This window comes from Pleurodeles waltl, chromosome 2_2 (assembly GCF_031143425.1).
Source record: "Pleurodeles waltl isolate 20211129_DDA chromosome 2_2, aPleWal1.hap1.20221129, whole genome shotgun sequence".
In the NCBI taxonomy this organism is placed as follows: domain Eukaryota; kingdom Metazoa; phylum Chordata; class Amphibia; order Caudata; family Salamandridae; genus Pleurodeles; species Pleurodeles waltl.
This window is the reverse complement of record NC_090439.1, coordinates 851,112,191-851,126,264: the sequence shown is the minus strand read 5'-3', so window position 1 is coordinate 851,126,264 and position 14,074 is coordinate 851,112,191. Positions and strand designations below refer to the sequence as shown.

Below are 14,074 nucleotides of genomic sequence, written 5' to 3'. Positions count from 1 at the left end.
TAAAATAGCCCTGTAGGTGGTTTACTTACCTGCAAAACTAACAAACACTTACCTCTCCCCAGGAACTGTTGAAAATTGCACTAAGTCTCCAGTTTTAAAATAGCTTATTGCCATTTGTGTGAAAACTGTATATGCTATTTTGCTAATTCAAAGTTCCTAAGTGAAATACCTTCCATTTAAAGTATTGTTTGTAAATCTTGAACCTATGGTTCTTAAAAATAAACTAAGAAAACATATTTTTCTATATAAAAACCTATTGGCCTGGAATTGTCTGAGTGTGTGTTTCTCATTTATTGCCTGTGTGTGTGTATAACAAATGCTTAACACTACCCTCTTATAAGCCTACTGCTCGACCACACTACCACAAAATAGAGCATTAGAATTATCTCTTTTTGCCACTATCTTACCTTTAAGGGGAACCCTTGGACTCTGTGCATGCTATTTCTTACTTTGAAATAGTACATACAGAGCCAACTTCCTACAGTGTTCATCAAGTTTCCTGCAGTCACGGCCGCACACCTCCGACGCACAGGGGTCCACATCTTTCCTTACCTGGACACCTGACTCCTCAAGAACGCAACCCATCAGCAGTACTTGACTCACACACAGGACACAGTAGACCTAGTTCATGGCCTATAGTCCAACCTCTGTAGGATGCTGGCTCTTTATATGGTATATCAAAATGAGATGTACCATGCAAGGAGTCTAGGAGTTCCCTTGCTAGTTAACAGGGCTTGCTCTATGTTCTGCTTTCCTGCTCTTATCTCATAACCAAGCTTACAGAACCTCTCTGGAATGCACTTCTGAGTTTAAAGAAGACATTTATTATTATTATTACTTCACCACGAGGTTCCGGAGAGACGAAATTAGTAGATTGGCAGCACAAGTTCAAAAGTAGTCGCCGCAATGAAAGCAAAATATATCAAAGTACTTCTCAGTTACAATGTACACAGCAAATACATGTGATTATATTATAGCATAACTTCAAAGCAAAGCATAAAATCCAAAATTGCATCACCGTAGGGCCTATAACTCAACTTCATCTTTCTGGGGCTTCAAGTTGATGACTCCAGTTCAACTGCGAGAAAGAGATTTTCTACCCAAATGGGAGACAGCCAACTGATGTCTAGTTCCTGTCTGAAGTCAAGATAGATTCAATCTAACTCTGCTGTAGTCCAGAGTCATCCTTAAAAGCAAACTCAGTGTGAGAACCGAAGAAACTTGGAGAGTGGCCAATTCTCCGAGCCTCACTCGTTCTCAGACTGGATTGAGAGGTAAACACAAAATCTACGTGCTCTTATCAGCTTGGTCTACCATGTGGAAAAACACAGCTCATCTGCAATGTCTCAACTGCAATGTCTAACTCCACGTTAAAGCCAATAGGCAGCTAACCTAAATACCAAATGTAATGTCTAATGTCATGTCAAAGCCAATAGGAAGCTAAACTGAATACCAAATGTAACGTCTAATGCCATGTCAAAGCCAATAGGCAGCTGACCTAAATATCAAATGTAATGTCTAATGCCATGTCAGAGCCAATATGCAGCTAAACTGAATACATGTAATGTGCTACTGGTGAACATTGAGCAACTAAATGTGCAGTGGTGAAACACAAAGTCATTGGTCAAATACAATTAAGAGCATCACACTCTAGCAATACCAAGGTGCTCTCTTAGGGGGTAGAGTAGTTGAGCAGCCTTACGCTTATCATAGAGGAGTGTTGGACATCTACAAATATACACACACCGACAATAAATGAGACACACGACTCATTAAGGAGATACACACCAATTTACAAAAATAACAAGTATCTTTATTTATGCTTAGGCACCAGAAACAAGATGATCAGGTATGTACGTTTTGCAAGAGAAATCTTTACAGTAGAGAAAAGCAGAGAGTGCAATTCTTGAAAGCTCCAATCTTATCCTATGGAGAAACGGCATATCCGACTAACAGGTTGAGTACAGGGACTTATGGGACCAATCTCTTGCACTTAAGGGAAGTATTGGAAAAGGGCCACACCAGAAGGTCACACCGGGCGGCACTGGAGCAGCCGGGTGCAGAGGTGTAGTACAGCATCAGGTGCCCAATGTAAGTCAAAGGGGATCAGTCCAGTTAAAAAGAGGCTGCAGGTTAGGACTGGGAGCCAAGTCAGGGTGAGCCAACGAGTGGGCTCCTGTCTTGCGATGCTGAGGGATGGAGGCACTCCTCGGTCCCGGGCACCCCGGTGCAGAGAGGGTTCTTGGACTCTCAGGTGTCCGTCACCACTGGTGGTCGCAGTCGCGGGGCCCACAGAAACAGGCTGCAGGTTTGGACTGGGGGATCAGTCCGGGTGAACCAACAAGTGGGCTCAAGTATTACGAGCCTGAGGAACGCAGAGACAAAAGTATTCCTCTTCTCCTCGGTCTGGGGCATCCCGATGCAGAAGTGCAGTGGACCGTGGGGTTGCTGTCACTGGAGGCAGTCGCGGTTGAGGGGAGCCTGCAGGCTTCGATATGATGGGTGCAGTGGGGAAACCCACGATGGAAAGGCTGGGGACCATGCTGGCACCGTTAGCCCACTTCAACACAGGCTGGGAGGCGCAGGTGCAGTGGCAGGTTTTGGTGGTCCGGAATCCTCTTCAGTGGTTCATGGGTGCTTGCAAGGGTGCAGGGGAGCAGCTCCACTTCTCCACGGTCGTTCACTTGCACAGGGGGAAGGCTGACAGTCTTCCTGGGTTTCTGGAAGTTTCAGAAGCTGGAGGACGAGGCAGCTTTGGCTCGATTGTCAAAGTTCTCTGGCAGGCAGAGTAGGCGCTGATTCAGTCACTGGACTTCAGTTCTTGCTTTTGCATCTCTGGAGTGTCCTCCTTCAGGTCAGCGAGATCAGATTTCCTGGTGCCAAGGACTTCCCTAAATACTGAATTTAGGGGTGTTTCGGATGTGTAGGGTAGTAGCCAATGGGCTACTTACTGCTGGGGTCACACTCCCCTAACCCCTCCCCTCACCGCAATATGACCACTTCCTGTGGACAGTGGGCATAACCTTTTCCCAGAGTTCCTAGTTCTGCCATTACCAAGATGGCAGACTTTCAAAAGTTATGACCACAACAGGCAGCGCAGCTTAAGGATGGGACTGACCTGAAAGGTGGGCACGCTTCACTGACTACTAATTTACCTGCCTTTCCAGGTGCCAAATGGGCCCTGGGGCAGGAGGACAGCACCTTTCCCTGTGACGGAAGCAAGCTATACATATCAAGTGTGGTGGGCTTCTTTGAAGCCCCCTGCCTTGGAATGCGGAATTGCAGGTCATTCTGTTGGGTGGGATGTACTAACATACCTGCCAGAGCAGGCTTTGTTTCTGTCCACCCAAAAACAAGGACTCTTACCCCTGTGGGTCTGAAACGTGTCTGGTGGTGGCAGGCTAATTAGAACTAGTCAGCCGGCATACAGGTAGATTGTAGGTTTTCGGGGAGCACCTCTAAGGTGACCTCTGGTGCATGTATTAATAAGTCCATCACTGGAATCAGTGAGGGTTTATTAAAATGAGATGTTTGGTACCAAACATCCCTATTTTCATTGAAGCCACCATGTAGCTGGTAAACTCGTACTAATCAGTGTCCAGCACATATACTTAAAATGGCTTCCCTGTTCACTCACTATGTCTGATAATCAACAGAGGCATAGCAGGGGCATGCCTTTGCAGATATGTCCTCACATATAATATAATACACCCAGCCTTTGGGCTGTAAGGCAAGCTGTAGCGGTGACTTGCATATATTGCTATATTGCTTGCAGTGTTAGGGGAAATGACAGTCTGCCTGTGTTAGATCCCTAGGGTGGCACAGTACATGCTGCAGTCCTTGGCGACCCTGTTTCGTACCGATGCCGTAGGTACCAGAGGTACCAATTTACTAGGGACTTACAGGGGTGCCATAGGTATGGTCAATTGGGGAACAGTTGCACAGTTTTAGTGAAAGAGATCTGGCACTGGGGACCTGGTTTGCAGGAACTCAGTGCACTTTTAGTCAAAATTGCATCAGATACCAGGCAAAAAGTTGGGGTGACCTTGTCAAAAAGGGGCACTTTCCTACACCATCTATGCCACAAAACCCCACTTCCAGCTTGTAGGAATTATTATTATTTTTTTTTTTAGACATGGTTAACCCCCACTTTTTGCCTAGTGTCTGGAGTGATTTTGACTGAAAGTGCACTGGGTTCCTGCTAACCAGGTCCCCAGTGCCAGATCTCTTTCCCTATACTGTACAATTGTTTCACCAATTGACAAATCCTTTAGCACCCTCTGTAAGTTCCTAGTAAATGGTACCTCTGGTACCTAGGGTCTGAGGTGCTAAAGAGGGTCCCTAAGGGCTGCAGCACGAATTGTGCCCCTCACCAAGCACATGACAGGCTGCCATTGCAGATTGCGTGTCTTGGTGCAGACAAAAGTCAACACACAACATGGCACACAGCCTGTGTACCACGTCCCCTAACACTGCATGCAATATATGTAAGTTAGCCCTCTAGCAGGCCTTACAGCCCTAAGGCAGGGTTTGGTTGTATTACATGTGAAGGTATATCTACAGGAGCAGATATGCCCCTACTATGTCTTTTGTCGATTCTCAGACATAGTAAGTGACCAAGAAAGCCATTTTAAATGCATGTGCTGGACACTGGTCAATACAAGTTCCCCAGCTACGTGATGGCTTCACTGAAGATAGGGATGTTTGGTATCAAACATCTTGTATTTTTGAACCCACACTGATGCCTGTGTTGGATTTGCCAATACAAGCACCCAAAGGGAACCTTAGAAGTGCCCCTGAAGCAGCCTCTGGTGTGACTGACTGGTTTCTACTAGCCTGCCACCTGAGACACCGTTCTGGCCCCCTAGGGTGAGAGACTTCTGCTCTCCGGAGGCTCAGAACAAAAGCATGTCAGGAAAGAGGGTGTAACACCCCCTCCTACAGGATGACTTGCTGATTAACCTTCCTAAGTCAGCTAGCCTCAAAGGGCTGCCGCCTTTGAAATGTGAACCTGGCTCCACTCACATGAGAGGAAGCTACCCCCCACCCCCGTCCTAAGTCCATTTGGCATCTGGACAGGCGGGACAATTAGCTAGTCAAATAGTCGTGCCACCCCCAGCCTAGTACCGCCCCTAAAGTGGGATACTGTGAGGTGGATACGATTTTTCAGAAGTAGGCATCTTTGAGATGGCATACCTAGGACTTCTGGGACAGGGTTATGCCAGGAAATGCCCATATAGGGGCAAAGTGACACCAAGGGTTAGTAGCCCATTGCCTACTACTGTACACAGCTCTAATGCATCTAAATTCAGTATTTCTGGGAGGGGCAGGCACCAGAGAAAGCAGATCCTGTCAACCTAAGAAGACCAAGGACACCGAAGAGCTGTGACAGCAGAAGAGGAGAAAAGAAGCAGCTGACCTGGTACCAACCCCGCCAGCCTGTCTGCATCCATTGTAGAAATATGTGCCAAAGTCAACTCGTCCTGCAGCTGTGACTCCAGAAACGCAGGAGGACTGCCTACCTTCGAAAAAGTCTCAAGACCTCCCATGGACAGCGAAGCTGATCTCCAACAAACTCCAAAGAAGGGGCCCTGAAGCCTCTGGAACTACCAACATCCAACACCTGAAGTCACCACTACACCTACCTTCTCCGACCGAAGTTGAAATGGACTACTGGTGCCAACAAGCTTCCCCAGCCCTCTAGAGTCCGAGTCCATTGTGGTTTCAGCTCCCCTAGACTCCCCGGCTACACCTGCAGTCTGTGCACTCAGCCCCACTCCACCGCGACCACTCCGGTAAAGAAAACCCGACACCTCTGCACCTGTAACCCCTGAGCTGTGGAGAGGAGTACCAAAGGTTCCTTCCTGTGCCCGAGCATCGAGCCTGCAACCTCTTTTCACAGTGGCCGATCTCCATAGGAACACATTGGACACACGACCCTGTTCTGCATTCTGCACCCGGCTGCCCCTGTGCTGCTGAGGGTGTACTGCGGGTGCTTCCTTGGACCTTGCCCACTACTCACCTTAACTCCTGGAGATTGGTCTTGGAAGTCGCTGTACTTGTTTTTCCTCCCATAGGATAACGTTGCAGAACTCAGAAATTGCACTATGTCCACTTTTTAAAGTGAAAAGAATTCCTATTTAAAAACGTACTTACCTGTATTTGTAGATGTCTTTCACTCCTCTGTGTTAAACCTAAGTCTGCTTGATCACTCTACCCCTAAATTTAGCACTTTGGAATTGCCTAGCAAGCCCTATCCACTCACTGGAGAAACCCTGGACCCTCTACACGATATTCACATACCACATACATGTCTAGCTTTCTGCACACCTCCTACAAACTCCCCTCCGTTTTAATGGAGAGGTCCTCAACTCAGTGGTAGGGAAAGCCTTCCCCAATCCAGCAAGGGTCCAGGCCTTCCAGGCCTTGCTCCCTCTTTTTCAGCCAGATCGCCAGGTAATAGACAGGACAGTCATGTGCCTCATTAACATGATGGCCATAGTCCTCCATGCCAGGTTACATAGAAGCCCATTGCAATAGTGTCTTTGTCCACAATCATAATAACCGGAGAGTCACTGACAAGGTCTAGTGTTGATTTTGAGATGTTGCACTCATTACTTTCTGCAGTGAAACACCAACAACCTGTTGCAGGGATGGCCCTTTCTCAATCCTTCTGCAGTTGACCATCACAACGGACACTCCTCACTGGTGGGGAGATGCACTTGCACGAGCTCACTGACCATGGTCTGTGGGCACCCCATCACAAGGATCGACATATCAGCTGCCTCAAGTTCTGAGCTATCCAGCTAGCGGTCAAGGCCTTCCTCACATTTGCAACAAAGTAGTTGGGATTTGCACTACCAACATGACCACCCGTGCTGTCTCCAGAAACAAGGCAAATGCATTCTCCACAGTTGTCATTGGCTCAGCACATTTGGCGGTGCGCACCCCACCATGAAGTTCATCTGGGGGAGTACCTTCCGGTAATGGACAGTGACTTTGCAGACCTACTTAGCAGGATGCAACAAGTAGTCCACAAGTGGGAACTCCACCCACAAGTCCTACTCTCATAATTCCACCGTTGGGAGTGGAGGGTGGGTGGTTCCAACGCAGACCTCTTAATCATTGCTGAAAACACAGAATGCCCAAACTTCGCATCTTGGTACCCCCACCTGCAGTCCCTCGGCAATGCACTATGGATCAACTGGTCACGGATATTTGCCTACACTCTTTCTTTTTTACCACTTTTTCAGTTCGTAGTGTGGAAGTTGCAGACATCTGCCCCTCATCTTGGTGGCTCCCATTTAGGCCAAGCAGTCTGATCACTGCTTCAATGTCCTCAAGAGAAGGCTGCTCAACTGACTGGTTATAGCACACTCAGAACCACAGGACTGTGAAGCATCCGAACCCCAGGCAGCTCAGTCTTGCAATTTTGCTCCCAAGGTCTTTAAGTATAGTTACCTCAACCTTTCTCCTGAGTGCACGGCCATCATCAGGCAGGCACAATGGTTTGTCCTGTCTCCCCCATACACATTGACCCCTTACATGCAGACTTTCAAGATATCGTCTGCTATCTGCTCCACCTGCTGACTGCAGACCTCACCTACACTACCACTGGGCTTCACTTGGCTTCTGTGGCCGCCTACCTTCACAACAGGGAACAATGTCGCTCATCAGGGTCCCCATCATTAAAGCCTTAATGAAGGAACTGTGAGAGCATTAGTCCTGATTTCTTCCAGACCCTTCGGGTGTATGATGTCCTACTAGGGTGTGGATAGGTGGTCTGTGATGAAGCATTACACTATTAAGTGTGTGAGACCACATTTTCCATAAGGAGGAATTCCATACACCGGTTCCAATACAACAGTCAGAACAGTAAATAAATATAAAAACACAAATTGTGTATCTTATTCCCTCCACACTATTTGTGTATATTGGTACGTCTTTGGGAGGACATGTGCAGGGTGTACCTCTCAGCTCTCTCTTTCTGTGTAAGGTGGTTTGGTACAGCCAGGTGGATGTGAGAACATTAGTCCTGATTTACACCAGAACTTCCGGGTGTATGATACAAGAAATTATCTTTTGGGAATAGAACTGGATCCCTTCACTATCCAGAACACTTTATCTAAGAACCCCCTCTGGGGGTGTGTTCACCGGGAGGTTGAGTCTGCCCTGGTCGCATTCTCCTACTAGGATGGGGATAGGTGGTCTTTGATGAAGCATGACACTATTAAGTTTGTGAGACCACCTTTTCAATAAGGAGGAATTCCATACGCAGGTTCCAATACAACAGTGGGAACAGCAAATAACCATAGAAACACAAATTGTGTATCTTATTCCCGCCAAACTATTTGTGTATATTGGTTTGTCTTTGGGAGAAGGTGTGGAGGGTGTACCTCTCAGTTCTCTTCCTGTGTAAGGTGGTCTTCTCCTTCAACCTTGACCAGACTATAGACCTTTCAGTATGTTTCCCTTCTCCAGGCTCTGTAGCAGAGAACGCTGTTCATATGCTTGATTGATGTCAAAAGAGCCCTCAAGTGCTATGTAGATGGGACAAAAAAAAACCTTCCGTAAGACCGAACAGCTCTTTGCCTCCTTTTAAAAGCCACACAAATGCTGTGCTTTCTCCAAGGCTTTGATAGCACACTGGTTAGTCAAATGTATTCAAACCTGCAATACCAAATCCAAACGATGTGTGCTTGCCTCTTCCAGACCCCACTCTACCTATAGGAAAAGGGGCCTCAGTGGTGTTTTTGGGTAACATCTCTATATCTGGTATCCGCAAAGCAGCTACAAGGTTTACTCCACACACTTTCACTAAACGTTACAGTGTGGACGTCTTCATATCCCAACAAGCCGACGTTGGCCAGGCTGTACACTGTACAATTTTCCATTCCTCAGTAACATCCTGTGCCTACCCACCGCTTAGAGGAGAACTGCTTTACTTTCTATGCGTAGCATGTGTCTCTGCAGCTACACATGCTACGAACAGAAAATGTTACCCTGTAAGCATCTGCTTGTGGCATGTAGTCCTGTAGATTCACATGCACCCACCCTCCTCTCCAGAAGCCTGTGGTCGACCTGCCTTTTTTCTATCTTCTTACCTTTAGTCTTGCATGGACTATTCTTTCCTCACCCTCCATGCATAAATACAATCTAGCAATGGGGCCGATGCCCAGGAGCATTGTCACTAATAGGTAGAGTTACTATACTTCATGACTGTAAATACTTCTTTGAAGTAAAACAAGTTTCACTCATCCGAGCCAGACACCAGATAGCAGGATTATGCAGGATTATGCAGGATTAATCATAGCATGTAAATCTATGGCAAAGCAGCCCATGTCCATTAAAGAGACACACGCTGCTTAAAAAAATATTGTGTATAGGAAGACATTGGGGAGTTGGCTTTGGTTCCTTTGACCACTGTCTTCCCCCCACCCCCTCAACACTGCCTAACATGATTCCTAAAGTGAAGCTGTCCCATTGTCTCAGAAATAGATACTACTTCATTTGTGGTGTCTATTTCTGATCAACCACAGTTGTGGTTGCAAACCACTTATGCATTTCAATGTGACTCCCAGATGGGAAGGGAATACCACGTTTCAGACTCCTGAAAAGAGTTTTGTATGTAGCAAAATACCCTTTTGCGGTCTCAAGGCATATTTGTGTCATTCACTGGCTTTGGAATCGCAAAAGAATATTGAACTTAAGTGTTTTTTTTAGTGGTGGTCTTCTATAGGAAGTAGTAATTACATTGCACCAACTGTGGTTATTTTATAACAAGATTGTAGACTGATGTTGCATTAGATTCTTGTCCGGCCTTCTAGTGGTTTCTCTGTATACAGCTGACTTCACATTTTATTTCTCTGGCAGTGCAACTCCACTATTTATGATTGTCAAGTGATGCAGTTCAGAATGTTTTTTATCAGGAGTAACCATTATGCTTGTTGTGCTTTACTCTTTCTTTGCGGAGTTCTTCTATGAGTAAGTTGTTGTTTGAGGTCGCAGAGCTGATTTGGTTTGCTGAACTATAGTCTGCTATGTTGTCTGCCATTTAACTTAAATTTTCATTCTCTTACTTTTGTTTTATGAAAGAATATTGATAATGTCATGGCGCCAGAGGGAGTTGGCCTTCTTACTGCACTGCGTGTACTCTGTCATGTAGGATGTCCACCACCTCCTGTTGAAGGTATAGTAATTTTCAGTTTTTCAGTTCATTACTGATGTTCAGACTGTGTTTTACTGTACCTATTAGTAATGCTACAGAGGTGCTATTGTGAACCGTTTCTTTTTTCGATACCATATATGTTAATATACATTTCTGAATTATTCCAAACTGTTTTGTATCCATCTTCAAGAAAGTAAAACTGAAAACCCTGTTGACTAATCTTAAATAAAGTATTGATGGTATCCACTAAAGTCCTCATTGCGTTGACCATGACATATTTTAGTACAGATCCATCCAGGGGTGAGTTGGTGGGACAAAATGGGAGGTGTTCTCATTTTAACTCCCATAGGATGCTTTGCTCTCCTTCATAGCACAAACCAGTGAACAAAATTATACCAAACTTTGCATGAAACTAGGACTTTACTTGGAACAATGCCTGTGTTTGGTGTAAATCTTTTACATAGTTCTTCAGAAACTAGTGTAACAAAACTGTATTGGGTGGGTTTGGGATAGTTAAGAAGTGTAGATATGTTGACCGTTATTTTACACACACACATGCAGGTTCAAAGTATGAACAATGTGATTTTAGTGAAAATCACAGTCTTGGTCTGCCGTTTTGTGATCTGCAAAAAAGCACCATTTTGTGCTGAAAATCTACATTTCATTCAAATCTCGGTTTAAAAAAAAATAAAAATTGGAGAATATGGGAACGATAAAAGAAGAAGAAAACTGAAAAAAAGATGCTTCGCACAGCAGATGAGACTATGCACAGCAGAGGGTAACCACCTGCTGCAAGTGGGTACAGTGTGTTCATATGCAGCCGGGGTTACCCACCCTCCGCAGGTTGGGGGGTGAGGGGCTGGACAGAGCCAAGCCTTGCCGCCAACCCCTGCCCAACGCTGAGGCATTTACTGGAAAGTAAGTACATCTTAAAAAATAACATGAGATTTACTCAAGAAAACACATTTAAAAACTGAGTCATGTTACTGGCTTAAATGTTCAAAACCACTGCAATTCACCAGTTATGTTTAGTATCATGCACTATTACTTGTGCTGTTCAGCATACGCAGAACAATTTGCTGATCACGCAGAAACAAGAAGAGTGTTAACAAGACAACAACATAGCAGACAATGCAAGTCAGGGTGTGTGTTATGTGTGTTACTAAACATAGCTGGCGAATTTCATTGGTTGTGGGTGTTCGAGTCACAACAACAACTCAATTTCTTACTTTGTTTTTTCAGTGAATATCATGTTTTATTATCTGTCACACTGGCAAAGGGGAATGGATGGTGCATGCCTGGATTGAGGCTAGTCACTGCTTCCAGAGCCAACTACTCCTTATTGAAGGCAGCACACAGTTTGCAAAATTGCTCAAAGCATGCTGTGCACTGCTGAAGGTACACTCCTTGAAACACTCAACCTGGTACAACATGTCACTCGACCAATACACTCCAAAGGCCACATCCTTGACGTTGTCTTCTTAGCATCATCAACCATCCAGAGCAAACCATCCATGCCACTGGACTGACCACTTTGCTATTGCTATCTCCCTTTTCAACGTCCTACTAAAAAATCAAGGCCAAACCTTCAGACCCTTCAATGACTTCTCAATAGACAACCTAATGCTTGAACTCATCTCTCATCTATCAGCTCTGTGTCTGATGTCCGCACTTTTTTTAACAAATGAAACCCTATTTGGAAATTTATGTGAACACCCACACCCCAGTTACAAAATGCCAAAGCCTTCAGCACCCAGGTACTTTGAAGACCTTGCTGACAATAAATGATCCATGTGCAGATAGGAAAGAAAAACAAAACTTCTGAGGATTTCTTCATGCTGCAATCCCTCTGTACAACACACAGAGAGCTTATCAAATCCAAAGCAAAGTACTATACCAACACCAACAATGAAGCTGCCATCAGAAGCAAAATGCTGTTCAAGGTAAACAAGCACTACATCAACTCCCTGCGGGTCACACCAATTCTTTACTGCACAGAAAAAGTGCAATGCCATCAAACTCTTCTTCAGTGATCAAATACTGAAGGTCCAACCCTGAGGTTTCTTCAATTTGTACAACCACCCCTCCCTCTAGAATCCTGCAGTGGTCAGCCTTCGAATCCCCATGTCTCCCAAATCTCACTCATAAAGGCAATGCCCTCAAAACTACTTCTTATAAAGATGATGTCTTACCATTTTCTTTCATCAAATCTCTCTGGGGATGCTCTCTTATCCTTGCTAACCCCTGTCAATCCCTCACTCGTTCAATGCATCTTCCCAGAAGCTCTCCAGACAGGTCAGATCTTCTCTCTCCTAAGGAAATCTACACCATATCCTGATGACCTCATCAACTACTGTGGCATCACTCACCCTGCCGTTCATGACCATTGATCATTTAAAAAGCAGTCTGCGCCCAACTCCAAGTTGACATTAATGCTAGCCATGTCCTGCGTGACTACCAGTGTGGTTTCATATCACGTTGCAGCTTTGAGACCGCTACCTTACATATTGTAGACAATGCAAACCCCAACTTGTGCCAAATGCCAAGTCACATGGATTAACGTGGACGCAAACCTCACCCTCAAAAAACACATTGCCAAAGGAAAATACCTTGGGACCAGCTCTCTCTTCTAAAGAAACTGAAACTATTTGTTACAAAAAGTGACTTCAGAACTACTGGTCAAGCCCTCATACTTTGGCATCTAGGTGGTGGAAATGTCCTACTTCATGGGCCCCAGTCTCCACACTGGCACACTTAGGGGCATCTTGCATACAGCACTATGTCTCATCCAGGGCCCAAAGAAATATGATCACATCACCAAAGATGGAACTCCTTGCCGGCCTCAAACCCAGCTGAATAATTCATAGTGGTATCACGACCAGCATTGCTGCTTATCTTGCAGACAAGCTCTCTATCTCTAATGGTTTGTGGTACACCCTCAACCAGGACATCATCAGACAACACCATCAGACTGTAGACTAAAACATTTTGAACAAAAAATAAGGCCACACTGCTTTTCCATCTCGATTCTGAAACAACATCTGCATATCCATTAGGCCCACCCCAACACTGTGGCAATTCAGGAGAGAGTTGAAGACTCACAACTTTAAAGAACACTACATCACAATGAAGTCTACAACTCCGCTTCCCCTCCCATTACTTGACTGTAGGAAGTTGGCTCTGTATGCACTATTTCAAAGTAAGGAATAGTATGCACAGAGTCCAAGGGTTTCCCTTAGAGGTAAGATAGTGTCAAAAAGAGATAATACTAATGCTCTATTTTGTGGTAGAGTGTTCGAGCAGTAGGCTTATCAAAGGAGTAGTGTTAAGCATTTGTTGTACATACACACAGGCAATAAATGAGGAACACACACTCCGAGACAAATCCAGCCAATAGGTTTTGTTATAGAAAAATATATTTTCTTAGTTTATTTTAAGAACCACAGGTTCAAATTCTACATGTAATATCTCATTTGAAAGGTATTGCAGGTAAGTACTTTAGGAACTTTGAATCATTACATTAGCATGTATACCTTTTACATAAAACACAATAAGCTGTTTTAAAAGTGGACACTTAGTGCAATTTTCACAGTTCCTGGGGGAGGTAAAGTATTGTTAGGTTTCACAGGTAAGTAAGTCACTTACAGGTTTCAGTTCTTGGTCCAAGGTAGCCCACTGTTGGGGGTTCAGAGCAACCCCAAAGTTACCACACCAGCAGCTCAGGGCCGGTCAGGTGCAGAGGTCAAAGAGGTGCCCAAAACACATAGGCTTCAATGGACAGAAGGGGGTGCCCCGGTTCCAGTCTGCCAGCAGGTAAGTACCCGCGTCTTCGGAGGGCAGACCAGGGGGGTTTTGTAGGGCACCGGGGGGGACACAAGTCAGCACAAAAAGTACACCCTCAGCAGC

The 14,074-nt window shown here is 45.2% G+C and overlaps 1 protein-coding gene across 2 annotated transcripts in view; it reads left to right on the top strand.

Annotated features, from left to right (window-relative positions):
• Positions 1-14,074, top strand: part of VIRMA (vir like m6A methyltransferase associated) — a 627,318-nt gene that overhangs the window by 215,093 nt on the left and 398,151 nt on the right. For both annotated transcript variants that reach the window (XM_069220484.1, XM_069220485.1), the window contains exon 13: positions 10,096-10,189. In XM_069220484.1, the coding sequence (XP_069076585.1) occupies positions 10,096-10,189 (94 nt within the window). The remainder of the gene's footprint in view (positions 1-10,095; positions 10,190-14,074) is intronic.